We start from the raw sequence: 27,791 nt of genomic DNA, 5'->3' as shown, positions 1-27,791 counted from the left end.
TAGCTCAGAAATTTGGCAGGGCTGGTGGCAGTCAAACAGCCCAGGCAGTGCTGCACAACCGCCCACAACCAGTGCCCTGCTGCATGGCTTTTGCCAAAGCTATGGATTTCCCAAACAAGCCCCTGCCTGAGACATGATCTGGTCGCCCTGTGCTGGATGGAGACAACGGATATGGATGCCTGCGTGTCTCAGCGCTGGGGACCTTCCCTGGTGGGGAGCATTGGCTGAAATTGATGGAAATTTTTCAAACCAAGTATATCCCAGGCCATGTTCTCCTGAACTTTTGTTTCCTGCCGGGCTTGGGCTGGTCCCTATTCCATGCCAGGAAGCTGGACCCATCCCTGCCTCATGTGGATTCTGTCCATGGGCTGCTTTGACCTGGCACATTCTCAGCATCTCCAGGCCTGGCTTGTACCAGCTCCCCTGGCGATCTTGGCACAGCATCCACCCTGGGGTGGGTGGGATATGGCAGCAAAGGCAAGTTTGGATGTGCCTCTGCCTACTTGGGGCAGGGTGCGTCCAGGCAGGGCTCCAGCCTGCAGCAGGAAGCCTCCTGCTCACTCAGCAGCTGTGTGAGCCACCAGGGAGCCCAAGCCCAGAGGAAGTGCCCTGGCCCCACAGTGGGACAGGGAGGTGCCGACACTGGGACTGGTCTCATGATCCCTTCCTGTTTTTCTTCTCCACAGCTTGAAGACAAAGTTGATTTTGGCATCTGGATCCCTCTCCTTTATTCCAGATTGCTGCTCGCCCCAGCCCTCCCCTTGCATCTTCTCAGTCCACTGGAAAGCCCTGTTTGCCCACGTCCAGCACCAGTTCATCCTCCCCTTTGGCAACAGGGAGGGCAGCACCCGGCACCAGGCATCTTTATTCCCCAAAGCACAGGATTTGCTGCTTCCTTTGGGTCCCCAAGGCTTGTGTGTCACATCTACAGGCTGCTGGGGTAGGGAGCTGAGCCATGGGACATCCCAGCAGGAAGCTGCAGTGCAGGCATGCCGGACTTTGTGGTGGCGTGCAGACTCCCTGTCTGCTCTTGGTATCTCAGCTGCCAAATGGATGGCAGGTCATGCCTCCTGACATCAGAGAGGAAAGGGGTCACACTCCAGGGCCATGGGCAGCAGGATGCAGTGATGAGGACCAGATGTGCCTCTCCTGGTCACCAGAATTGGGTGTCCCTACTGCCTGGCCAGGCAAGCCTCACCTAAGGAAGGGAACACAGGGCTTGGCACACAGAGACCACAGACCTATGGGTTCCCCAGAGAGCAGCAACAAACTTCTATTTGGAGCATGCATGGACCTTCTGGAGTTTAAAAGCAGGCAGATTACAGGGGCCAGAGCTGCTCTCTCCCATTTTCTGGCTGCTGTGCTGCTACATCTCAAGCAGGCATCAGTCTCCAAACCAGCACCAGACGCTGGGAAATTACTAAGTTGTTTGCCAACACTGGAGCCACAGCTATGGGATGCACATCACCTGTGTTCTACAGCATCTCTGGACAACCACTGCCTTGATCCCTTCCACAGAGGCAGAGGATTGTGACCTGGTGGTGATAAGAGGAGGTTTCCAATGCTGAAGGCTGCCCATGCCATGCTGGGGACTGAGAAGAGACCATGACATGACAAGGGTGACTGTGTGACACATCAGAATGGGTGTTGGTTGGGCTGGGTGCTGGGGACCAGAGCACAGCAGATGATGGCAGCGTGATACAGCTGGAGCTGACAAACCATGGGATACACCTGGGAGAGGCGATGTGGCTGCTGAGCCTGGAAGTCCAGGCAAGATCTGGCTCCTTACACCTCCCCAACTTGGTGACTTCCCTCACCTGGCCTGTGGAGAGCTCTGCTCTGGTGCAGGGACAGTGCCATGCCAGCAGCACACTGCAGACAGAGGGCTGACCCCCATCTCCCTCACTCAGTGTCTGTGCTTGTGAGGGACAGTGAGGGGCTGCAACCCCACAAAGCCAAGCATGGAGAGCCCTCATGACCCCACAACCAGGGCACCCAGTGAGAGCAGCAGCGAGTCTGTGGGCACACAACACATTGCAAAAGGCACAGCCTGCCCCAGCTCCCTCCAACACAGCCCACACAAGGACCCGTTGTGGCTGCCCCAGTCCAGGCTCCCTCTGCATCGTGGGTTCACGGGCAGCCCCAGGACCCAGGTGGGTCCCCATCCTGCACTGGCTCTGCTCCCCCTGCTCCACACATTGCTGCTGTCTGAATTTCCCCCCAGCTCCATCTGGATCTCGTTGGGCTGCTGGCACGGAGCACCAGGATCTGGAGGTGCCAACACATGGAAGCCATTAGAGGGGCTGGGTCGAGGTGCAGCAAGGGGGCCACATGCAGAGCAAGGGGGCTGTGCAGACGGTCCTGTCTCAGCTGTCATGCTGGTGAGGGTAGGGGAGATGTCCCACACAGCTGCCTGTCTGCATCCTCTTCTGGCACTTAGCCTCGGCATGGGTCTCCCTCAGCCCCTCCACGCACCTGGGGAGAGGACTGAACAGTTTGGGAGGCAGCCCTGCTGCCTGTGCACCTCCTGCAAGGACCATTCCCAAGCTGGCACTCACCCTTCCCTTGGCCCAGCATCACCTGCACAGGGGTTTTGCCTGGACAGTGCCAATGATAGCATTGGCATATCCCCTTTATTGGCATCTCTGCTCCATCCAGCCACAGCACGGGGGACTGGGGCAGAGGGAAGGGGCAGGGGGTGTTCTCTTCTGCCTGCTGGTGGCTGGTGGGGGGTGACAGGCAGGGATCAGCACCCCACTGATGCCTGGCACCCCCGGAGCCTACACCCATGGTCCCCCTCAGCACTAGGCAGTGCAGTGGGGCTGGCTCAGTCTCTTATCCCCATTGGTTTAGCAGCGCTCAGAGGTGGAGCTGGCCTGTCACCCTGAGCCTGAAGTGACTCCAGCTGGCTCCTGGTGGGCCCAGGCAGTCCAATGCTCCCGAGAGCAGAGCCTCTCTCCTTAGGATCCATCCTGCAACCCCAGGGTGTTGGGGCTCCGGCAATGTCCACAGCTGTGGGGTGACCCGGGAGGCGTGGGCTCCTTGGGGCCAGCAGTGGCATCAAGTCCCACGCGTGGGCAAGTGGGTGCAGGGAGCAGGGATCGGCCAGGGCTCACTACAGGATCTGAGCTTCTGCCAAGAGAGAGGACAGGGGGTCAAGGGGGACACTGGAGACACTCACCTGCCCCATGCTCCACATTTCCCGCCCCACATTTCCCCCCCATTCCCCACCCTGCACCCCAACTCACTTGGTAGTGCCTTCAAGTGGGTGGCAGCAACCAAAAAGCTGGGTTTGGTCTTGTCCTTGCCGTGTTTCCTCACCCGGAGCCTGGGGATGAGAGCAATGGTGGCTGAAGACCCCAAGCAGCCTCCCTGAGCATCAGGATTGCCCAGATTCTCAGGGATCCTGCTGTGTTTCCATCCAGCTGTGCCCAGCTCAGCTTAACCTCTCCAGTGGGTCAGCTCCAGGGCTACAGCAGGAACTGGTCACCAGATAGAACAGGACTGGGATGGGAACAGAGACTGATAGCAGAGCCAGAGCATGGCCTGGAGATCCCATGGTGGTGGGATGAGAGGGGACCTGGGGACAGGATTCCCAGGGAGCAAAGGCACATGGAGGGATGTCTGTGCTAACTCTGGAGTGTGAGACTCTCCAGCAGGAGCCTTTGGGAGGATATTAGAAGGAGCAGCATCGTGAGGGGATTCAGAGAAAGGTCCCTTGGATCTGGGGTCGTTGGAAAGAGCCCAGGCAGGCTGGGCAGTAATGGATGCGCTGGGAAGAGGCACTGGTGAGGCACAGGGGCAAGGGCAGCATAAATCACCCTACAGGGCATCAGTGGGTGTGTTTTGGCAGGGACCACAGAGCAGGGCTGGGGGATTACAGGGCACTCCATGCTGAGGGTTCAGGATGGGATGGGGACAACAATTATACAGCCCCTCCTTCTCCAAACCCAGCCTACCAGATGAGGATGGTGATAACAAGAACAGCAGCCAGGATGAAGAAGGCAAAGATCCCAAGGGACACCAGGACGGCCATCTTCTCCAAGGGGTCACTGCCATCTGGGACAGAGAGATTGTCACAGCTGAGGGATGTCACAGTCCCCAGCACCTGGGGGACCCTATGGCAAGCTCCTGGACACTCCCACAGCCCAGGCACACATGGGCTTGGGGCAAGAGACCCTTCCCATTGCTCTCAGCAGCACACATGGCCCTCCTGCCCACCACCCCTAGCTCTACTCACTGATGGGCTCAGGGTTGGGAGCCTGGGAGGGCTCCTCAGCCAGGCTCTCCAGTCTGGCATCTGTAGTGGTTTCTTCACTTGCTGTGGAGGCCAGGTCTGGAAGGACAGAAGGGATGGAAACACTCACCAAAAGCATTTGCAGCACCTCAGGGACCTACAGAGAGGAGTGTGGAAGGGTGTCTTTGTGCTCCAGAGGTCCCACGAGCCCAAGGGTGCCACTGAGGTGCTAATGGTGCTTTGGAAGCCCCTCTCTGTCCCAAGCCTGTGGCGGGCAATCCCCAAATGGCATCAGCGCAGCTGCAGACTGACATGGTCTTGGAGATTTGGGGAGTTTTGTCCTCCTGCAGCTCTGCCTCTCAACCTTCAGTGGTCCTGGAGTAGAGACTCACTCTGGTTGATCTTTGGGGGAATGAGTGCCATGGGGAAGGGACTGAAGAGGGGAAGTCCAGAGTTCTGGAGGGACTTTGGGGAGGGATGGCACAATGTGGTTGGCTGCTGGAGGCTGCAGCCTGTCCCTCTCTCACCTCTGACTGGCGTTGCCCGGGCCTCAGCACTCCACTCACTCCAATTCCCCGCATCCAGGAAATCTTTGGCACTGACTTGGACCACGTGCTCCAGCCCGGCGAAGGCATCCGTGATAACCTCAGACAGATTCACTGTCTCTACCTGTGCCAGGCAGAGGGGAGCTGTGGGGCAGGCAGGGGCACCTCTCCCTGGCCCCATGCACTCCCTGCTCCTGTACTGGCCCTGCCTTCCCTTGCACACTCACCACGGACCAGGAACGGTGGATGACGGGTCGGTACTGGAGCCGAAACCGTAGCTGGAAGTGGGGTTCCTTTGGCCAGGAGGAAGGGTACTTCCAGCTCACATGGAGCCGCCGTGGGGCCAGGGGGATGGGCTCCACCACTAAGCCCTCTGGAGGGTCTGGCTTAACTGTGTGGGAAAGGTCAGGAAGCCCTTGTCACCCCACACTGCCATGCACAGGGTTCCCTGCTGTCACCCACAGGTAACTGCACAGGGATGGACAAACAATGGGACAGACGGGTGGATGGATGGATGGATGGATGGATGGATGGATGGATGGATGGATGGATGGATGGATGGATGGATGGGGACTCACTGATGGCCTGCATGGTGACATCAAGAAGGCGGTAGCTGAAGCCCAGGGGGTTCACCTCGGTGATGTTTAGGCGGTAGGAGCTCCAGAACTCTGACCTGTGGACGGTGCAGGTGCCAGGGTGGGACGGATCCTGCAGGCACAGTCCCACGTGCCCGTTCTTGTTCCTGCAGACAGGGAGGCACACTGGTGACATGTCCTACCCTCCCACCATGCAGAGTTTCCAAATGCTGCCAAGGAGGTGCCATGGAAGACCCTCATGCCAGGACCCTTGTGGAGGAGGCAGCCTGTCACAGACATATTTTATTAAAAATCCTTTCCTTAGGATTTTTTCTCCTGAGAAGCTGAGAGGCCTCAGGAACAAAATGTAAACAATGATTATCAGCTGCTGTGGAGTGCAACAGGTGCATCTGTGATTGGTCTCATGTAGTTGTTTCTAATTAATGGCCAATCCCAGTCAGCTGGCTCGCACTCTCTGTCCGAGACACAAGCCTTTGTTATCATTCCTTCTTTTCCTATTCTTAGCTGGCCTTCTGATGAAATCCTTTCTTCTATTCCCTTAGTATAGTTTTAATACAATATATATCATAAAATAATAAATCAAGCCTTCTGAAACATGGAGTCAGATCCTTGTCTCTTCCCTCATCCTGGGACCCCTGCAAACACCATCACATTAGCCCCTCAGGCTCAGCTGCACTCATCCTTCCAGAGTCTGGCATATCCCTCTGAGCATGACAGAAGGGACCCTCATCCCAGCACCACACTCTGCCTGGGAAGGTCCCTCCCTGAGGCAAACCCTTCTCCCTGAGGCAAACCCTTCTCCCAGACTCCCAGGGTAGCTGGGAAGTAGCTGGCTCCCTGATGGGGACCCCCAGCTCTTGCTTTAGGGTCCGTGCTGAAGACAGCAGCAGAGCCTTTGGGATAGGGGCCAGTCCCCAGGGAGCAGGAGCAGGGTGGGAGTCAGTCCTACCTCCGCTTTTCTTCGCCTGTCAGGGATTTCTTCCTGCCATGGAGACAGATGGAAAAGCAGATGATTAGGATGAGGGGGCAGCACAAAGTGAACCCCACCATGACCCAGAGGAGGGACAGGAGCAAAGCAGAGCCCCACACTCCCATGCTGACACACACATGTGACAGCATGGGGGAAAGAGCCAGAATCATGTCCAGCTCTTCCAGTGAATGGCCTGGCAGCAGGAGCTGGCAATCCCAGGGAAAAGAAATGGGACACCCTTCCCTGCCTGGGATTTCATCACACAGAAGCAAAGGCACTGATAAAAGCAGCTCCCCAGAGCCTGGCTTCACCCTCCCCCTAAAGCCTGCCAAATCCCATGCTTCCACTCCCCCTCCCTGTGGAGACCCTGATGCTCCTCTCAGCCCCCTCCCCACCAAGCCCTCGGCTCCTGCAGCTTTCAGCAGGGCTGTGCTTTATGAGCTCCATTGGACTTCAAAGCCGCCCACTAATTTGGCTTGCAGGGATAATTAGAAGCAGCAATGCTGTCAGGGCTCCTTTCATCCCAAAGCATGCCGGAGTGTGGAGGCTTGCAGATGACCTGCTTCTCTTTTATTGCCCCTCTGGTGCTGGCAGAGCTGTCAGCAGGGAGGGAGTCTGCCTGTGCCAGCCCCTCAGTGCTGCTGAGACCCCCACTGAAAGCAAGCAAAGGCTTGGTGCTCTGCTGACCCCAAAACAGGACCTGCTCTGGGGTGCAGTGCGGTCCTTGGGGCAGGAGGTGAACCCAGGGCATGTGTGGGATGGCCAGATGGATCTGGTGGTTATCCTTGGCTGTGACCCAGAGCTGACACCATAACAAGCCCATTCCATGCCCTGTGGAGATACTTCACCTGTATGTGGTGATGTATCTGGTGGGAAGGAAGGTCTCCACACTGGAGGTCCAGGAGCAAGAGAAATTCTCATAGTCAGATGCTCTGCAGGACACAAAGGGAACTCCAGGCAGGTCTGGGGTCCAGGAGAAACAGCAGTCAGTGAAGAGTCCCCCCCATCCCACATCTCTTCCAGCACACAGGGATGCCTGTGCCAACACCGAGCCCCCTTCTGGCAATGCCCTGGCAGGGCTGCAGGCACCACGCTCCCCCTGGAGCAGCCCAGCTCACAGGCATGCTACTCACGCCCCAGACGCAGGGACACGGAGTGCAGAAGGCTGCCGTCCTCGCTGTGGCAGCTGTATGTGCCCCCGAGGGCTGGGCTGGCGCTCGGCAGCACCAGGGATCCCTGCTGGATCACCGAGCCCTCCGGCAGCACCGCGGCGCCCGCTCGCCTCCATCGCACTGCTGAGCTGGAGAGGAGAGACCAGGCGGGATAAGAGAGAGGACAGGCATGCCCAGCCCACCCTGTAAACCATCCCACTGGATAGATCCCTTGATGTGCACGGAAAAGACTTACCTGGCACGGGCACCGGGGCATGACAGGGTCACGTCTGTCCCCAGCTGTCCATACTGCACGCCTGGAGGGACACATGTCCCCAGATGGGTGTTAGCACTCCATACCACCCCACAACAGGCCTGGGGGCGCAGCTGGGGAGCCCCTGGGGGCGTATCCCACACACAGTGGGCACTGGCTATGGGGTCTGGCTTCATGCAGGTACCACCACAGGGTAAGGACTAGTCCCGCTTGGGGCTGGGCAATGAGCAGAAACACAGGTTGGCCATCACTGTAGGATGTAGGGCTGTGTTTCATGTAGCCCTGGTAGGTCTGTTCCTGTCTGGGGGAAATGGGGTCCCTGCAGGGTCCTCATGGGACATGGGGAGGGGTGCTGTATGGGGGCACTTGGTGGGGGTCTCACCTTCCTCTCCCCAGTCTTCAGGGATAGCAAAGGAGGCTGATGCCAGGGCTGCTGCGAGGAACACCATCACCCTGCCCAGGCTTGGGATGGAACTGTGCATCTGGAGGAGGCAGACAAGGGGAGGAGAGAGTGTTATTCCCTGCAATGGGGCAGCTGATACAGTCCACAGCCCACAGTATTCCTGCAGGGCCTTGGATCCTGCATTTTCCTCTCATCTCATCCCATCCTGCTGAGGACAGAACAGGGACTGAACCCCGGGACCCCAGCTGGGACATCTGGCAGTGTCTGTGCCACAGTCACAGCTGGTTCCTGGCTGCTGAGCAGTCCCCATGCCTGGGGCAGGGATGCAGGGGGCAAACATTGGCCAGGAGCTTAGGGCTGTGTGGGTTGGGGGGATTAAGGGTTCTTTGCCATTGCAATCCTGTGCCAGGAGCCTTGGCTGGCTCCCAACCCCAGGGTGGTCCAGAGACCTGTGCATGTGCTGCTGGAGTGGGAAGGGACCAAGGAGAAATTCTGGCCTGTATTTACATGGCAGGTGACAGCAATCAGATCTAAACAGGCTCACAGAGCTGGGGAAAGCAGGGCTGTGAGCTCAGGTTGTACCAAGTCTCACATCACTGCCCATGCCTGCACCCCCTGTGAGGCTGGTCCAGGTAAGGCTCCATTTGGGGGAGAATGGGGCTGAAATCCCTTCCTCACACTCAGTGATCAGCAGAGAGAGGGGCAGGGGATGCAGGGTTAGAGATGTCCACCCTTTCCATCCCAACCTACACCACTGTGGGCGCATCAGCCAGCGCCACCCTGGCCAACACAGCCAGTGTTGCCCTGTCCTGCCCCACCACCATCACTCTGTCCATCACAGCCAGCAGTGGTCTGTGACATCCACGCCATCCAGCACTCTTTCTGTGCCAGCCAGCACTACCTAAAGCATCCAGAGCCACCTGCAGAGTCCTGCATCAGCAGGACATATCAGCCAGTGTCACCCTGTCCATCCCAGCCCCATCTGTGCCCCATCACCCCAGGGCATCTGCCCTGGCAAACATCACACTGTCCCTACCAGGAGTGCCACACAATCTCTGTCAGTCAGAAATGAATGATTTCTCCCTAGAAAACTCCCCTGCCCACCCCTCACAACTGGACTGGCCTGTTTATTTACACCCACACTGCTGGGCTCTGCTCCCAACTGCAGGCAGGGGCTGAGGGCACATAAGGCAGGGAGCTCCCTGCCAGCCCCAAGAGCAGGCATAAATCTATAGGCATAAATCTGTGTCCCCCTGGGTTGAACAGCTGAGGGATTGGAGGGAGGGATGCTCCAGCCCGGCAAAGACACCCCAGAGCAGCAGCCAGCTCCCCTCCTGTGGCTGACTGTCCGTGGCCACAGACCAAACCGCCTGGCAAAGGAAGCAAGAGCTACAAGGCAATCTGCTGCAGGGGGGAAGGCGTGTGGCACCCCACATCAACCCCGCTCTGAGCATGCCAGGCAGCCTCAAACACGAGCCCCAAACGTAAATAATTTCATGAGACTGTCATAAGCTTTTCCTACCAAACCACCCTAGAAATGTTCCCAAGAAATATCAGTCAAAAAGTCTCTGGCAAAACTATGCTGGTAAGTAACTGGGAACATTTGGCCTGAAAGTAAAATATTTTGGTGATGGAAAAAAAAAAAGAAGAAGATGAAAATGAGTGTATTTTTTCTTAAAAGCAGAGACCAAAAATAACTCCAAAAACCACGTGGGCTAGAGTGAAGGAACAGTTCTGGGGGGAGGAGGAAGGGGAGTGGGTGTATGTGTGTATGTCAGGAAGAAGGGAGAGTGTGTTAATATAGAGAGAGAAAAACAGCTTTAAAAGAAAATAATTTCTTCTCATGACCACCTGGTTTTTCATTCAAACACTGCAGAGGGTATCCAGCCCCTCTCCATAATGACCCTGGTGGTTAAGTCTGGTTACCCAGACCCCAACCCTAATGGTCCCTAATTCTTACCCTAAACTTAACCCTAAGACTGCTCATCCTGATGGCCAGTCCTCATCTTCCACCCTTCATTACCCTTTGTCCCAGGGTGCTCCCAGAGCTCCCCATCCTCACCCTAGCACCCCAAGAGCTCCCCTGCCTCAGACAGGCACCCCGTGCCAGCGCAGTGTGAGAAGGCAGCACTGAGCCCCTCCAGACATGCTGACTCAGTAAATGACCCACATGAGCACTGCCAAAAACTATCCCTGGGGACACAGAATCACTGCAGAGAGAAGGAGCAAGCCCTTTCTTGCCTGCCCAAAGGCCAAAAACAAAAGGGGAAAGAGCCACAGAACCAGAGAAGACCAGAGCCCTCGTGTGCCCCAGGTGCAGAAGCAGGGCAGGGGGCCAGGTGCTACAAGACAGCCTGGCCAGAAAGGATCCCCTTATTTTCTGCCACCAAAGTACTTGGCCAAGGGAAAAAGAGGCGTGCAAATAACCACGAGCATGTGAGTGGCCAAGCCTACCTTCCCTGGAGGCTCCACACCCCCACAGATGGGCACACAGGCAGAGAAAACATCCCTTGATGCTTGCACCAGCAGTGACACATTCTGGGGACACAGAGTCCCGGCACAGTGGTCCTGGAGCCGAGCCGGGACAGAGGGAACAATCAGAGCTTTTCTTCTTCCCCTCATGCTAATCCTGGCCAGAGAGATGCCTGCCGCCAGCCCAGGCTGGGTGACATCCCCTTGCCACAGCCAGGGCAGAGGGACCCAGCTCAGCCTGGGGGTGTGGCTTGGTCCTGGTGGGAAGGGCAGCAGTGCTGGACCCTGCTCCCTCAGCACAGGATGCTCTTGTCACTGGCATGGCCAGGGTGACCAGGCAGCTCTGGCACCCCTGGGTGGGAGCCAGAAAGGCAAGGTTTCACTCTCCATACCTCCCTGATCCTGCTGTTCTGCTGGGCACCATCTGAGCTCATGGTTTTTGGGCAGCGGTGGGGAGAAATCCTGACATAAGCCCCTTCCTGCATGCAATCTGAAGTGCTGTAAGCCAAAACTTCCCTCAAAAATCATGACCATGTGCACCAACACCAATGCCCACGTTGGATGTGACAGCTCCCTTGGCATAGCTGATCTGTGCCATGCCCTGCTGTGGCCTGGCAAAGCCCAGCACAGATTCCTGGGGGAAGCCAACTTTCCATTGTGCTCAGGGCTTTGAAAGACATTGGGTTTTGTTTTCTTAGGTTTTTGTTGTTGGGTTTTTTCCTTTTCTTTTTTTTTTTTTTTTTTTTTTTTTTTTGCTTCATTTGAAGTTGCTCTTCAAAGCAAATGGGCTGCACACAGAGCTGGGGTGATGGGGACAGGGAGGGACAGAAGCAGATGACACGTGCCTCAAGGCTGCAGATGGCAGCGTGAAGACTTGGGATGCTCCCCACTGAGCACAGAAGCCTGGGGTGCCTCTTAACCTCTTCCTAGGCTGGTCAGGGGCAGCATTGCTGCAACAGAGATATGGCAAATGACCCAAGAGCACTTGGCAGCTCTGCCTACCCTGTGCCAGGCCTTGGTGGGAATCACCCACCTGCAAAAAGCAATGGGCAGAGGCCCAAAGCTGGCTCTAATGCCCCAGAGATGGCACCCTTCTGAGCATCCCCTGAGCTGGGGAAGCATCCCTGGCCCCGTGCTACAAACTGTCCTGTCTGCCAGTGATTGCTGCAGCAAGAATGTCCTACGCTGAGATGCAGAATACCGCAGCAATTCCCCTCTCCTTATTTCCCTGTGGGGAAATGTGCCTCTGGAGCTGTGCCTTGCTAATCCCTCTGTACCTGACAGGCCTGCAGAAGCACCAGGCCTCGCTTTGAGGAGCCATGGAATGGTCTGAGTAGGTCCCTGTGGCTGCTGATCTGCCCAGGGCCCTGGAATCACCCCATCCCTGCAGCACTGTTGACTTCCACCATCACTGCATGAATGTGTGCCTGTGAGCATCAACCCCACTGCTGGATGCTTCCCTGCAACAGCCACCCCTGTCCCCCAGATGCTGCTGGCACCCTCCCTGGGTGCCCAGAGAAAGCCCAGCAGTGGCTGCTGGAGGGAACCATGTCCCCCACTACCATCAGGGCCATGCACAGTCTCCAGGACTACCAGCAGCACCTGAGGCAATACCTTGCCCACTTGGTGGTGATGATCTGAGCACTGTCGCCAGTCCCTCACCCCAGTGCCTTGGGGACCTCAAAAAGGGCTGTTTTCCTCAGCACCACTTTGGTGGGGTGCATGGCCCCCCATTCCTGCTGGGGGGGGGGGTACCATGCATGCTGGGCTGTACCAGGACACACACATGCATAGCTGCAGCCAGTGCAATCCCAGTGCACTGGAATTACCCAGTTAAACCAGTAAAACCAGTTGGAGCCTTTCCCTGTAAGGCCAGTGCAGTCCCATAAGACCTGTGCACAGTTTGAACATAGGACTAAACCCAGTGCAGTCCTGATGCAGGGCTTAACTCAGGACAACCCAAATATTGGATTATACCCCACAGCCCAGAAGGAGAATTAAATTCCACCCAGCCCAGGGGGACAATTCAATCTGGTGCAGTCTAAATGTGTGGTTAAACTCAGCCCAGCCCAGGACTGGGGCTGAACTCAGCTCAGCGAAAATGTGAGGCTCAAACATGTGGTTATGCCATGTTAATGTGGGGTTAAATTCGGCACAGCTCAGGAGTGGAGCTGACCCACAGCTCAGCTCAAACACAGGGTTAACCTCAGCACAGCCCAGTCATGGGGTTACACAGTTCAAATGTGAGGCTAAACCAAATGCAACCCTGGCATAAGGTTAAGCCCAGCTAAGCCCAAACACAGGGATATTGTCCATACACCCAACATTGTCCAGGGAATCAGTTATCTCCACAGCCAGATACAATGCACATCTCCATCCAACCACACCAACCCCTTGGTGATACCCAGCTGACCCCAGCCCCGCTGGTGTCCAAAGCCAAGCCCAAACCCCTCCATAACCCAAGGGTCACCTTTCTCCTCTGTGGAGCCAGCAGCTGCCAGCAGTTCCTGGTGTTGGGGCTGGGGGGACCACTACACACCTCAGCCTGCCAGCAGCACCATGGAGGTCAGGCTCTGCTCCTTCCCCAGCCGGGACACTCTCACCCCAACGCCCTGATTTCCGCTCTCCTCTGCTCCATCCTGCAGGAAGAGCTCTCTGGCTCCTGGTTGTAACTGGAGGCATCGGCAAGGGCCAGAACAGCGAGGGCTCTGTTAGCAGCCAGCAGCCCTGGCCCCGTGCCAGCTGGCAGCGCTTGCATTCTGAGGGGGGAGAGAAGGGGCACCCCCCTCTCCATCCCCATCCCCACACTCCTCTCTCCAAAGCCACGTGCCAGAGGCATTCCTAAAAATAATCTCCCGGCTGTAAAGACACCTACCAGCGCTGTAGCTGCAGTGCTGGTGGGTTTCTTTACAGCTTGGAGATTATTTTTAGGGTGGAGGCATGGAAGTTGGTGGGAGGGGGTGCTGCATCCCCAGTGTCCTTGGCACACGGTTACAGGACAGGGATGGGCACAGTGCTGGATCTGGGGACAGGGGTGGGACCTGCCAGCAGAGAGCTGGGCCACCCTGTGATTACAGCAGGGTGGGAAAGGCTTTTCCTGTCCCAGGAACATTTTGGGATTTGGGACATTTTTCTGCTCCTGGGCTCAGCCCAGGCTGGCAGAGAATTAAGTGAGCACACAGCTCCCAGAATGGCAGAGCAGCTGGGCACCAGCCTGCATTCTGCTCCCCCGGGACCATCTGCACCTCCCAGAAAAAAAGCTTCCCCATAAGCTGGCCCTGGAGCTGATACAAGAGCGCATGCATCCATAAATGCAGGGCACAGACACACATGTACATACCTGTGAACACCCCAGGCACACCCAGCTCCCTCTGATGCTCCTCATGAACTCCAGCCTGGGGCTGGGAACTCTGATCAGGAGCAGGGCCCCACAGCATCCCCCATAGGCGATGCTCCCCCTTCCCTCCCCCTGCTCCAAAGCTGGCTGGAGCCCAGGAGCCATCAGGCTCAGCTCCATCCCTGAGGCATGAAGGTGCATGGGTCAGCCAAAACGCAGCAGGGCCAAAATAAACAGCTCACCTTACACAAATGCTCCCCCAGCTAGCAATTTGCTGTCACTCCTTTTGCAAAACAAAATCCCTTTTGGGCAAGAGAAGGATTTCAGGAGTCATTAAGGACCACCTGGGCAGCCACATAAAGCCATCAGCAAGGGGTGGCCCAAATAAAGCCACCAGCAAAGGGTGTCCCATTAACCTCCTGTACACCTACGGCAGAGTCCCTGTGGAAGAGGGGCAGGGGGATGGAAATTGCAGACCCCCAACAATGTGTGATGTGGGGATAATGGTGCCAGTCTCCTTCACCTGATGGGATAACCATGACCTGTCTTCTCCAAGCTTGGAGTCAATCCTACCTGCTTTCATAGAATCATTAAGGTTGGAACAGGCCTCTAAGGTCATCAAATTTGCCACGTGGAGGCAGCGCAGGGGTGGCAGCTGGTTGTGAGGCACATGGCAGGAACAGAGGCTGGGAAAACTCCTCACTGGGGGCAGCATCCATGCCCCCACACCACACTTCTTCCCAAGCCAACTAGATGGCAGTGCCCAAGGCAAAAGGAGATGAAAACGTGGCAAAAAGTGGAAAGAAGGGGAGAACATGGGGGCTGCTGAACAGGGCCGGGGGATGGGGGCTGATCCTTACCTAAGTTGAGAAGGTTGGAAAAACACCGTCGGGCTCGTTTTTTGCTAGGGGAAAAAAACCTAGCCAAGTTCTGAAAGATTAAGTGTGATTGTATCCAAGAGGGGGAAAGCAGAGCCATGCAGTGAGTGTGCTGACACATCTCCTTCCCCAGCGCTGGAGAGAAGCCCCAGCCCCACTCGGGGCCAGTTCTGTTTACAGGCTCCTATTGTCTCTCTTTTTTCATTTGGATTCCCCCCCTCCAATGTTATAGTTCAGAGTAAACAAAAGCAAGCAGCCTCTCACTCCAAACATTTCAGCCATCCCAAACTTTCTCTGGAGGGGGGCTGCCCATGGAATTTTCCTCATCCAAAAGAATTTCGAAATGTTCCCGTTGCAGCCTGCTCTGACTGGAGGCCAGGACAGCTCTAAAATTCTTCACAAAATGTTTGAGCTGCCCTGTGCACTGCCACAGCTCCGGCTGTGCCCCAAAGCTCCCCTCATGCACAGAGAGATCCTCTGGCCTGGCCAGAGGGGAAGAGAGGCACATTCCAGCCTGTGTAATTCCCCACAGCTCATCCCATCCACCCGAAGTGAGACAGCAGGCCTTGGTGAGGCTGGATCCCACCTTTCTATTTTAAGCTGCCACTTCAGTTCTTATTGCTCCAAGTCAGCAGCACCTGTGCAAAGTACTTGGGTGCGCTGGGGGATGTGTGTGGCAATGCACCCCAAGAAAACACAGTACTGCCCTTGGCAGGCAGAGGGCAGAGGGTGCAGGGGTGCCAGAGCTCCTCCTGGGAGTGGTCAGTGGCACCTCGAGCACCAGGAGCGCTTTTTGCAGCAGTGATGTCTCTTTGGTGCTGCTGGGTGACCTAGGGCAGGTGAAGAAAGAAGGGATGCTGTGCTGATACATCCCCAAGGATGGAGTGGGAGCACAGCACTGTGCCCTGCACACCCCTGTTAGATGGTGTGTGGAAGGGAGGAAAGAATGTACTCCAGGATGAGCCATGTGCTGGGTGCCTCCTGAGTGTGCTGCTGCTCCTTGGCACACATCCTGCTGTCAGGGTATGCACCCTGGTCCCAGAGGAGGTGAACCAGAGACCCCCAACAGCTGTCTTGGCTTGGGCTGAGTACAAATATGAGGTGAAGCCCATGAGACCCTGGCATAAGGGTGCCAGCACTGCTCTGCCCGCTGGTAATGGGGGCACTGGAGGCAGATCCTGAAACAACTGGAAGGGGAAGAGCCCAGCTAAAAAGCCCCACAAAAAGCCAACAGTTGCAGGAAGTACCTAAAGCTCAGTCCAGCATGGACTTGGATGTCAATGCAAGCCACTGGAGTGGCCTGGCATGCTGATGTCCCTTGTCTGCTGTCCAGAACAGCCCCTGAATGGGTTTCATGGGTTTCATGGTGGCCCTGCAGCCCGAAACACAACCCAGCATGCTGGGGAACCCCCACATCCTCCCTCCCTGGGCACATGCAGATTTTGAGGACTGCAACCCCTTGATGAACATGCTGTACTTCACCTCAGAAAGGGCAAAACATTGCTGGTACCTGCTGCATCTCCCACCCACAGCATCCCACCCTGGTGGGCACAGAGCCCTGCGCCACCACAGCAGCACTGGCAGGGGAGAGATACCTCAGCTCCACGCCGGGCTGGAATCTTGCTGTGGGACAGGGCTCTGCCGGGTGCCCCTGCTGCCTCTGCACCATCTCCCTGCGCCGCCTCGTTGGGTTCTCCTCCTCCACGGAGGCTGCTCAGTGGTTTGGCGTGGGAGCGGTCCTACCCCCCCAACCCCAGCGGCCCCCTCCCCTATAAAGGGGCCAGGCAGCGGCTGTGTGGGGAGCAGAGCCCCCGACACAGCAGATGGGGTCTGTAAAGTGAGGCTCCCCCAGGTGTGTTTGCCTTGGCCGGGGCTCAAGCCCGTCCAATTAGAGCTATAGAAAACATATCTTACAAAAAAAAAAAAAAAAACGAGGGGGGAAAAATAATCCTCTCCCCTGCGCTGGGGCCCAGGGTTTGGCCAGGGTTTCTCGGCAGGCCAGGCGCAGGCGATGCAGGCTTTGCTGGCAGCAGCCCGGGGAGGGCGGGATGTTTGTGGATATTAAAATGCAGTCGTAAAGTAGAAGAAAAGGGCAGCCTTGTTTCAGAACGAGTCTCCGAGGCTTTCCCCTCTCCCGTCATGCTCGGCACCTGGCCGGCAGCACGAGCAGCTCCCCCTTCCCACAGCCCCCCCAGCCACCCCCAGCTCACCCAAGGGCAGAGATGCTGTCAGTGAGACCCCATCCCTCACGGACTGAAAGTCATTGTCTCCAGGAGGGGGAAGATTTGGGAGGGTCCCCCTCTAATGTTGACCCATATTGGGTCAACATTACAGCTGTGCTTCTGTAATATCCACCCCTGCACATCCCTTCCTTGTCACCCCCGCAACTCTCTGCTTTCCCTTGTCCACCGCCCTGCCTGCATGGAGCCAAGGCTGGCAGGCTCCAGCTCCTTGGCAGCAGCCACATGGCAGCACCACTGGTACTCCACTGGTTGGCCTCCCCCTGCCTCCCTGCTGAAGGAAAAATAAGCTGGGTCGTCTTTTGGTCAAGACTTCAAATTATTCACAGGCACCCAACACCCTGTGCCCACGCAAAATAAGGGGGGCATAGCAGGGTCCCATGGGGTTCCTCCCATTCCCAGGGACCCAACAAACCTCTGGAGAAGCCCTCTCCATGGGCTATCTCCCCGAATCCATCCCTGAAACAGGATGCTGCCTCTCCACAGCATCGCTTCTCTCTCCATGCTGCCATGTCCAGCTCTGTAAAGTCACAGCAGGAGGCTGGGAAGCAGTTGCAGGTATCGGCTCAGCGAGGGTGGCTCCATCCCGGCCCACCTGCTCAGCTGGAGATGCCCAGCGCACATCTGGCTTCACCACTGCCTTCTGCCCCCCTTCCCAGCTTGGTAAGGTGGGGATTGCAAGCCTGGAAGGGCTCCCTCCCCCATCCCTCTCCCTTTGCCTGTCCAGGCTCTCCAGGCCCCCTGCCCCATGGGGTCCCGAGGCACATGGCACCCCCAGGCACGGCCCAAGTGACTAAGGCCCCGGCAAGCGAACCGGGCGAGCAGGGCCTGTCCCTTGGCCGCGCTCCCTCCCCGCAGTGGTGAAATCACGTCTGGAGAAAGCCCGGGGAGTGAGGCGCCGGGGCCCCCCCGCTGCTTCCCAGCGAGGATGCTCGCTCCCCGCCCGCTGGCCGGCCGCCCCCGCTCTGCAAACCCTACAGCAGCCCAGCAAAGGGGTGCTCCCGGCAGCACAGCCTCATACCTCATCTCCTCCTCCTCCTCCTCCTCCTCGCTCCGGATCCCATAGCAGCATCCCAGCTGTGGAAGTGGCTGTGAGAAGTGGAAACGCAGCAGCGAGCCCCAGATGCTCGTAAAAGCGCTCCCGGGGAGTGGGCAGGAACCTCTAATCTCCCTGTAAACCCGCCAGAGGCTGGGGGGCAATCGGGGATGGAGGGGATGGAGTGGATGGAAGGGATGGAGGGGATGGAGGGGGTGCCCCTCTCGCCGACACACCACCCCCTCCACGGCAGAGCCGGCTGGCTCATGGAAGGAGCTGGTGTCTCGGGCTGCCTGGGACCAGCAGAGGGGACAGCGAGGGACGGGCCACCAGCGCTCGGCCTCGACCTGTCACACGGCACGTGCCGGCTGCGACGGGGGGTGACTCATGCGGCTCTGGGAGCGCCTCCGCCGGCACGGGAGCGTGGCTCCGGGTTAGGGTTTAATGATCTGCCTTCCTCCGCAGCCCATGCTCTCCGCTCCCTGAAGCGCCACGGGGACCCCGGGAATGTCGTCCATCCCCCCCGCCCCTGGCCGGGGCTGCTGGCATGGAGTGAGCAGGGCTGCGGCGGGGAGCTGGCTGGGAGCACGCCGAGGCTGCAGCTGGGGGCTATAAAAAGCACGGCTGTGGTATGCAGCGAGGCACTGAGAGGGGAGTAAAATAAAATCAGGTGGTGGACGAGTCGGGTGCTTGCTTCTGCACCAGGTCTGGCGACGGCGCTGCTCCCCATCCCCCCTTCCTTGCTCCCTGCCCGGCTGACTCCCGGTGAGGCTGGGGCAGAGCGGGGAACGGGGATTTGGCAAAGGGTGGAAGATGCAGGGTTGGGCTGGCGGGGAGCGGAGGGGGTCAAGGCTGGGGAAACAATCGCTGGCTCTCGTACACGGGCTCCTGCCCGGGATGGAAGCATTGCAGCCATCCCTGGTCCAGCTCGGAGACGCCTGATCCGGGCGCTCAGTCCTCTGGCAGCTCGCACCAGAGGATTAATCATGCGCTGATGGGCGGCCAGAGCTGCCTTTGCCAGGAGGGAGCCCCACCATCCCCCAGCACCCTGGATGAGATAGGGACCTCATCCAGAGGGGACAGTGACACCACAAGCTGGGTACAGAGAGGGCTCCCCTCGGGCCAGCAGGAGCTCTCTGCCCATGGACGTGCTGTGTTTGCACAAGTCTGAGCAGGGGAAGGTCAGATTAATTTTAAACCTGAATAAACAAGGAGAGAAGGCAATGCCAGAGCTCGCCCTTCTCAGTAGGGATGCCCAGCAGCAGAGCACAGCACCCGCAGCACAGCTCTGCCCTGCCCAGGGGTTCACATCCCCCTGAGAGAGCTGGAACAGACCCACAGCCAGGGGCCTCCCTTTTCCACAAGGAGCTCCCAGCTGAGTCAGTGTTGGCAGCAGGGAGAGCGGCTCCTGCCTGATTCTGCAAGATTCCTCTGGTCTCCACAGGAAAGCATCCACTCTGGGACCCCCACCCCACTGGGAACAGCACCAGGGCTTGCCTGTTCCCTGGCCACAATGCACAATGTGGTCTTGGGAACGAACAAGGAGGAGAAAAGAAAATAGTAAAATTGTTTGTAGGTCAAGAAGAAAATGAAAAAAAAAGAAGTTTGTGTTTTTCATGCCAAAAGGAAAATGAAAACCAAAACATTTTGTTCTAAATGATAGGCCTTGTTTAGTTTTCAGTGGTTTTACTTTTTAAAAAAAGGTTTGAGTTAAATCGAGCTAAATTTGTCTTCCAAACATTACCTTGGGGCAGGGAATAAAATAAATTGGAAAAAAAAAAAAAAGAAAGAAAGAATAAATCAAAACATCTCATTTGGAAAATGTCAAGAGTAAAACGCGACGGCTTTTCCAGCCTGGGAGAACCGCAGCCGGGCGCTGAACCCAGCCTCAGTTCACAACTTGGGACAGCCCCCCCCCCGGAGCAACTTTTTTTCCCGGAAAATAAAGCAAGTACTGTGCCAATTGATGGCTGGCATGGCTTGTGTCCTGGGGCCTGTCTCCCATCAGGGATGCCCCCACTGCCCATGCCAGTCCCCAGGACCTGCTGGAGCGTGGAGAGGCCCTGTTACAATCAGCAGCCATGCGCATGAGCCGAATCTGAGCTGCGCTGCTCTCCAAAACTCCTCTTTAAATGTCTTTTCTATTAGGTCAGCATTCCTGCGTCGCCCAGGGAAGGTGGTTACGGCCGGCAGCCCGGCACACAGGCTCCTCCGTGCTCGCTGCTGGCTCTTCGACAGCAAGCAGCCTGCCCATGCTATTAAATTACTGAGAAAAATGGATCGTTTCACCAAAAATTAGGTGCAGGAACCTCTCACACAGTGGCAAGGCAAGCTGGTAATTGGAAATTCATAGAGCTGGCCGCAAATGCTGCCTCTGGCTCTGCTCCACCCTCCTCTGGTTGTGGTGAGGGATGGCAGAGAGGCATTTGCTGCCATCTCTGAAATGCTGCCACTGATGGAGATGCAGCAGCCACGTCGCCAGCAGCAATGTGAGGTCCCCCACATATCTTTGGAGGGTTAAATACTGCTGCACAGTTCCTCTGCCCTTGATAGGTGGGGAAAATAGGTGAAAAAAACTCTCAGAGACTTTTCCAGGCACTGGAGGAAGAAAGTTCTCCATGCACAGCTCACCATCAAGCATCCTACTGGGGACATGTCTCATGGGGACAAAGTTTGGGGATGCAGCAGGACATGCTGTGCCAGCACCATCCTATTCTTAGAGTAGCACTCCAGGGGTGCTTCCCCACAGACCTTGCCTTGCTCAAGTCCTTCATCTCTCCATCCCAGGCACAGTGTAAGCACCACTGCTGCTCCATCTGAGCTTGGGCATCTCACCATCCTCCCGGACCACTCTGAGCCCAAGCCTCAGTGCCTTGAGAGCTCAGAGCTCTCCAAGGCATCTTCAGGGCAAACCAGCCAGCTTGAGGAGCTGTCAGAGAGCCCAGTGCATATCTGCAAAAAGCTGGGAAGCAGGAATGTGGATGCGCAGCAGATCAAGAGCTGTGTCAACAAGATACTCTGAGAGACCAGTCCCTGACTGCTCCCTGTGCCAGCACAGGAAATGGAGGCACTCATCTTCCTTGCTATGTGCACTGTTTTTTGTATAGTGAGGTGCAAGGACTGTGGGCACAGTCCCAGCTGGAGAGGGGAAATGGAGCTAGGCACAGGAGGCCAGAGAAAACGGATGCCTCCCCTGGCACAGCCATGCTCCAGCCATGGAGCTGTAAGACTCAAAGCCAGGATGGGGTGGAGCAGCCTCAAGGGGGCCATGAAACAGCCCAGCGGGAGTCTTGCAGGAGCTAAAACAATCAAAAGCAGCCAAAGCACTGAGGAACCCCCGGGGTTGCGTGTTGGCCCTTGCAAGACAAGGATGGAGCAATAGCTGGTTGGGTCCACCAGCTCCTCCTAAGCCTTGAGGCCTCAGGCAAAACTCATGGAAAGCAAAGACTCCTGCAGACCTCCCCAGCAGCCGGGGGCTGGCCCTGGCCCTCTGAGGAAGTCTGGAGAGGTGCCAGCTGGCCCAGGCACCCTGCGTGACAGCGGCTTGTGCAAAACCACGCCGGGCCACTGGGCCAGGCCATCCCTGGAGACCTTTGCAGGGCTGTTGCAGCACAGCTGTTGTGAGCTCCATCACAACACTGGCACGGCACTGGGCTGGACCACAATGAAGACCCTTCATGATAGCCCTTTCTGGTTTTCCCTATCTATTTTTGCAGGAAGGTAAGGGCTGAACTGCGCCTTTCATGATTTTACTGAGTTCAAAAGGGACCGATGCCCATGCCAACCTTCATCAAAAAGGGACTGGTGATGTGCCTTTGGGACTATTGGTCTGGCTAGGATGAAAGCCTTCTGTCCCAAAGGAAGGGGATGGTGAAAGCACAGGAAGGCGAAGGAAGCAGCTGGACAGGCAGAGCCACACCAGCCCAGGGGCTCCAGGGATGCCGTGCCAGCCCTACTGCCTCCCACTTGCTCTTCTGTGAGCACATCCACACCCCTTAGGCTGCCAGCAGGATGGCAGGCAGCAGCCCTGAGCCCTGTCTGGAGCTCCCCAAGGTGGGATGACACTTAGCTACAGCTGAGCACAACACTCCTCAAAGTTAATGGGTCAGAAGACCCTCCCCAAACAGCTGCAGAGATGATGGTCCACCAAAGCTGGAAGATGGTCTACAAAAGATGATGGTCTACAAAAGATGATGGTCCACCAAAGCTGGAAGATTCTTCCTTCCCTTCCTCCCCTCGGTGTGTGAGAAGCACTGGCTTCTCAACAAGGGTTGGCATGCCTTGTTTTCACTTTGGGAGGTGAAATAAACGAGAAGATGCCCAAATGATTTTATTTCCAACATAAGGATTTCATTAGATGGTGGAGCCTTGAACTTTCCCACCTCTCCCTATACAGCAATCTCTGCGAGTCCATAGCAATTTTCATTAGGCAGTTTCTATTTTGGCTTTCTCTGTACTGAGAGGAATGGACCAGAACTGAGCAGCCTCTGGGGAGCCCCAGGCTGATTTCCAAAGTGCTTTCAGCATCCTCCCTTCTCCTGGCCAATGCAGTCTTGCCTGCATGCAGGCCATCACCACCTGCATGGGACAGCCCCATGTCCAACCTGTCAGATCTCCTGAGGTCCCTCCGGCCTCCTTGTCCTCTCCAAAAGCATCTTTAGGAAACATGTATGAGCAGGTGGATGTGATCTTCCCCTGCCCAGACTCTTCCAAAATTCCTCAAGAGCCTTTTCAGCAACGATCAATGTCCGCTGCAGCAAGCCCAAGCTGTGCTGGTCAGATGTGACCAATGTGACCTCAGTGAGCAGTCTGGGTAAGACAGAGGCCAATCAGGTCTTGACAGATTTCTTGTCTCTTTTTTGCTGGATGCCCCCAATTCAAGCACCAGAGTAGAAGGAGAATTTTTTTGCCATGTCCCAGACTCGTACCACTGTAGGGAAGGACTTGCACCTTCCAGCCCAGCCATCCACCTGTACTGAAGATCTTGGCAGATGCTCCAAGGGCTGCAGGTGCTGTGACCTTTCAAAAGAGCCTAAAGCTCACCCCATCCCACTGCCATGCCAGGGTGACTCAGTGACCTGAGAAGCAGTCAAACTTGAGAGATAATTCCTAATTACACACTGATCCCTGCAAACTTGCTACTAATCTCCAGAGGAATTTTTCTTTTTCCATGGAAATGGTCCATGGGAATCTGCTGTTGGAGAAGACTCAACCACAATTGCAAGGCATCTGCCCTTCCCCACCTTCATAACCTGGATAGGAGAAGAAAACCATTACTGGGAGGTGCAGAGAGATTTGCTGGTAGAAACTCAGGTCACAAGGTCATGGCATCCCTGGCCAGAGAGATTTGGTGATTTTCACACATGCGATGCTGTGGTAACCACAGGAACACTTAGAAAAACCAAAAACTCTCTAAACATCCCAGCAAGCCAACTCAGACATCCCAGGGCTAATCCCTTATGCTGGCATTGTATCAGCATCCCAAATGCTGCTGAAGATCCCATGTTTTGCCTATAGGGAAGAGCTCTCATACCATCCAAGCTCTGCCCTTGGCTGTATCTTGGGCAGGGGCAGAGCCACCCTCTTTCATGCCTAAACAAGAGGAGGGGAAACAAGCTGTGAGAGATGCAGAAATTTTCCAAAGGGAGAAAAAGCAGAGGCACAAGCCAGCACCTGCCCCTCCCGCGGGAAGCATCTCGCAAGGGGTTTTCCTCCAGAGCCAAACCCGCGGGAGAAGGGGAGGCAAGAATCCCTTGGCTTGCTTAGCCTAACAAGGAAGCTATAAATATAGCAGGGTAAACACCGGAGAGGGAGAAGAGGTCTTGAACTAAAAGCACAATGTTGGCACAAACCCACAGGGGAATAAGCTCTCCAGGAACACATTCGGCAGGAAACCAGAGGGAGGTTGAGGCCTGTGTGAGCAGGAAGAGCCTGGAGTTGCCTTTGAACAAGAGCAGGGTGGAAATAAAGGGTTTAAACTGAGTGCTCAGCTAGTTCATGGCAGGTGAGGATGTCACGCACTGTCGCCATCCGTGAGGGTTTCCCCACTCAGGATGGTCCAGGTGAGCTGTGTGAGAAGGGCAGGAGAGGCAGGACACCTTCATGTGTGGGCTGCAGCTGTGGGGACACCTTGGTGCCCACGCAGCATGACGGCTTCTGATAAGCCCAGCAGCTGCAAAGGGGAACTGCTGCTGCTGCTGCTGCTGCCACGATGAAAACGGCAGGGAGACTCAGTGCGCCGTGAGTCATTCATTCATCCCTCACAAACAGGGCCTGCACTTGGCCAAGCATCCTCCTCCCCCCGCCTCTGGGACAGCTTGCTGGGACAGGGAAAAAGTGGCTTATTAGATATAATCAAGTCAAGTTTTCCCCTCCCTGTGAGGTTCCTCTTCCTGGAATAGGAAGCACAAGACCAGAACTGCTTTTCTTCCACCTTCCTGCAGGCTCTGCCATTAGCTGCACCCTCCAGGGAGCCCTCCCCACCACCCCACTGAACCCCACATACCCTGTTCACCCATTGCTGGTGACATCCAGCCCTGAGAACAACCCTGCTGTCACCAGTTTGACCCTGTCCCGCACCTCCAGTCCCACTTTGGCTGCCAGGCTTGGTTTGCAGCTCTCTGGAGAGCACGTATTGCCCCCTTTGTTTCTGCCCAAAAAGTGCCAGGTTGGTGGGGCAGAGGGTGTATAGCTGATGAGGGGGCATTGTGGCCATATCTCATCCTTGTCCCTACCACAGGAGGTCCTCGATCAGCTCCCAGCTCCCTCTGAAGACCCTTGCCCTGTGGCAGGCTGGGATGATGTGTGCCTCATGTCACTGCACACACTGTAACCTAGCTGTGACCTGCCCTCCTCTAAACAGGTAGAGTGCAAACACGCCACCTCCTCCTGCAAACACAACAGCCAGACGTGGGGCAGCCACCTCCTGGCACACAAGGAGCTTGGGCAGCCCCAGAAGTCTCAGCTCTGGCTATGCCACCAATGCCAGCAAGTCGAACACCATTTTGTGTGCATGACAACACATCTGTGAGCTGCTACAGCACCGGGCATCTATGGGGACCAGGCACAAGGTGCCCTCAGGCCCCATCACAGTGGGGTCACAGTTGCTGACAGTGATGTCCAAGCCAAGCTCAGCCTCGTGGACACCTCTGACAGCCATCACCAGCCCAGAGGCAGAGCTTGGAGGGGACCTGGTGGGTGACACAGCCACCGGTGAGGGTGGTGGTGGGCACAGCCCGGGGCTGGCCACTCATGGGGCTGGCACGGGACAGAGAAGCTGGGATTGACACAGAATCCCGGGGCAAGGAGGGACAAGGCAGTCAGAGCCCTGCCAGCGCCCGCGCATGGGAAAGCGCCTCTCTCAGCGCCTCTCCTAATTGGGAGCAGCTTTTCCCTGGACCCCCCAGGAGAAGAGGGGGCCCTGCCAGGGGGACGCTTTGCCTGGCATTCCAGAAAACTCCCTTCAGACACAGTAGGGGTGTCCAAATCGGGAATGGTAGGGGGTGGTCTGTGGAGGCTGGGGAAGGGGCTCAAACATCCCAGCCCAGGAACATCAATCCCCCGAGCATCTCCGGGCAAGGCGGAGGCGCGGAGGGCGGAGAAGGGGCAGCAGCCCTGGGAACTCACAAGCAGCCGGGAGGGACCGGGAGGGCAAGTCCCTTGTCAGCTGCTTTGCGAGGGGACACAGACACACAGACATCTACACCCACACCCGCACAACTTTCTCCACCCGGGCAGCAAACAGCTCCGGGAGCTGCCTGACCGCAGCCGCGCGTCCCTCACCGCCAAGTCGGGGCGGCGGCCATTCGTTCCCCTCGGGGGCTGGGGACCGGGGGACTGTTCCCTACCTTCCTGCGTGGCGCCGCGGCTATGTGTCCATGGCGCTATGGGAGCGGGAGCCGGGCCGGCAGCGGGAGCGGGAGCGGGGCGCCCGCACCGGGCTGGCTGGGGCCGGTAGCGCAGGCGGTGCGAAGCCGCCGGGGCTGCCGCCGCCGCTCCATTGGAGCAGGGCTCTGCCAATCTGCCGCCACCACCCCGGGACGCTTCCTGCCTGTGAGCCGCCCCCCGGGACCGGGAGGGATCCGAATCCCGCGCCCACCGCTTGCCCGGGATTCGCGGTGCCCCCCGGGGCTCCCTCCCCGTGTCCGTCCGGCCGGAGCGCTGGGATGGGGATCCCACCGTGGCGCACTGATGTGCGGTGCCCTCCGGGGCGCGGGTGTCCCCCCGAGGCTCCGGAACCCTCCCGAAGATGCACAGCCCTCCCCGGTGCTCTCGGGGGTCAACATTCACCGTGACTGTCCCCTTCCCTGAATACTGGAGGAGTGGAGACAAGCAGGTCCTGTCTGTGACTCAGTTTCCCTTGCCCCTGGGCTGGCCATTTCTTTGGGGTTTATTGTTGTGGTGGTTTATTTGATGGGGAGCATGCAGGGTGAAATCTGGCCCTGGGGTTTGTGTCCCTGAGTTGAAGAAAAGGCTCATTCCTCCTCGCAGCTTGTGGTGTGTGTTTCATCCTTCTTTTGCAGGACACATCCACCACCCAAGCTGCTTTCCCTTGGAAATGGATTTTGTTTGCCATTTTATTGCAGTGAAAATTCTTAAGAGGAAAAACAATTTGTTGGAAGTGTGCAACAGGAAGCCAGCTGGTGAAGACCCACTGGGAGCTTTCCTCTCCGGTGGTACCTGAGGCCAGGTTTCCTTTGGGGTTTCCCCACGTGATGCCATCAAGGCTGGCACTGCTGGAGCCCTGGGATGCACCCAGTGTTTCCCTCCCCACATCGTCTCTGCCTGTGCAGAGATAATGGCCACATATTCCAGGAGTGTGCAGCATCCATGCAGCACTTCCCCTGCAAAATCAGAAGGCTTTCTAGGCTGGCAGAAGTGAACAGGGTCACAGGGTCCTTCTGCAACCCTACAGTGACAAACTGATCCTTGCCATATCCAGGCACACCCCTGAGCCCCTGAGCCCCTGAGATCCTGAACCCCTGAACCCAGAGTAACAAAAGACTACCTGCTGTTGTCCAATCCTATCTCTTCAACACCACAAAACCACGCCCATGAGCTATCCCACCTCCTGAGTATCCATATGATAACAAACTAGTGTTTTCCTTCATCCCAGCTCAACCCCACCATTTCAGACGTTGAGAGTGGGAGAGGCTGTGTGTGGGGTGAGCAGGTCCTGTACTGGCTCCTGGCTGCACTGTGAGTGTTGAGCTCAGCCATGGTTGAGGCTTGGTGCCCACATCACGCAAGGAATAACCCAATGTGGCACATCTGCTTGTGGCTGAGGCTGCTGCCTCACCAGCCACACGTGGCCAGCTCCATCCCACCTGCACTAGGAGAGCTGGGGCTGTGCCAAGGCTGGGGATGTCCCTCCTTGAGTCAGCTCACATGGCCCTTCAGGTGCTTTGCAGGTGGGCTCTGGTTCCACCAGCCTGCTCACATCTTCCCTCAGCTAGTGACTCATGTGGATTTTGGGAGCCTGGGGATGTAGAAGAGGCTGGTCCTGGGCAGAGAGAGCTTTCCTCCATCCAGCCCCGAACTTTCCCTTTTCCACCTCCCCATACTGCTCTGCTCTCTGCAGCCTGCGTGAGTTGAGGGACACTGAGCATCTTCCAGGATCGGCCGGCTCCCCTGGAAGGAGCAGAGTTCGACG

General features: G+C 57.0%; 1 protein-coding gene across 2 annotated transcripts; it reads right to left on the bottom strand.

Moving 5' to 3' along the window:
• Nucleotides 1-713: 713 nt before the first annotated feature.
• IL11RA (interleukin 11 receptor subunit alpha) lies at nucleotides 714-26,081 on the bottom strand. Of its 2 annotated transcripts, none has more exons than XM_066569027.1 (13): nucleotides 25,987-26,081; nucleotides 8,156-8,255; nucleotides 7,756-7,816; nucleotides 7,482-7,648; nucleotides 7,197-7,311; nucleotides 6,328-6,360; nucleotides 5,361-5,524; nucleotides 5,010-5,173; nucleotides 4,765-4,906; nucleotides 4,241-4,336; nucleotides 3,960-4,059; nucleotides 3,249-3,328; nucleotides 714-3,132 (listed from the first exon to the last, which is right to left on the bottom strand). In XM_066569027.1, the coding sequence occupies exons 2-13, from the start codon at nucleotides 8,253-8,255 to the stop codon at nucleotides 3,116-3,118; spliced, it is 1,239 nt and encodes a 412-aa protein (XP_066425124.1). In that variant the 5' UTR covers nucleotides 25,987-26,081; the 3' UTR covers nucleotides 714-3,115. The 2 variants fall into 2 exon arrangements, with proteins under 2 accessions (XP_066425124.1, XP_066425125.1); XM_066569028.1 differs by lacking the exon at nucleotides 25,987-26,081 and adding an exon at nucleotides 13,188-13,280.
• Between the last annotated feature and the right edge of the window lie 1,710 nt (nucleotides 26,082-27,791).

Source organism: Molothrus aeneus, chromosome Z (assembly GCF_037042795.1).
Source record: "Molothrus aeneus isolate 106 chromosome Z, BPBGC_Maene_1.0, whole genome shotgun sequence".
Lineage (NCBI taxonomy): Eukaryota > Metazoa > Chordata > Aves > Passeriformes > Icteridae > Molothrus > Molothrus aeneus.
Note: the sequence above shows the minus strand (reverse complement) of the source record. Positions and strands in the feature narration are given on the sequence as shown.

Bases quoted from the DNA above. Each gene is read 5' to 3' on its own strand.
- IL11RA (XM_066569027.1), bottom strand. From the start codon at position 8,255: ATGCACAGTTCCATCCCAAGCCTGGGCAGGGTGATGGTGTTCCTCGCA. The intron at 7,817-8,155 runs GTGAGACCCCCA...GTGTCCCTCCAG, and splicing joins TGAAGACTGGGGAGAGGAAG to GCGTGCAGTATGGACAGCTG. The intron at 4,060-4,240 runs GTGAGTAGAGCT...TCTCTGTCCCAG, and splicing joins TCCCAACCCTGAGCCCATCA to ATGGCAGTGACCCCTTGGAG.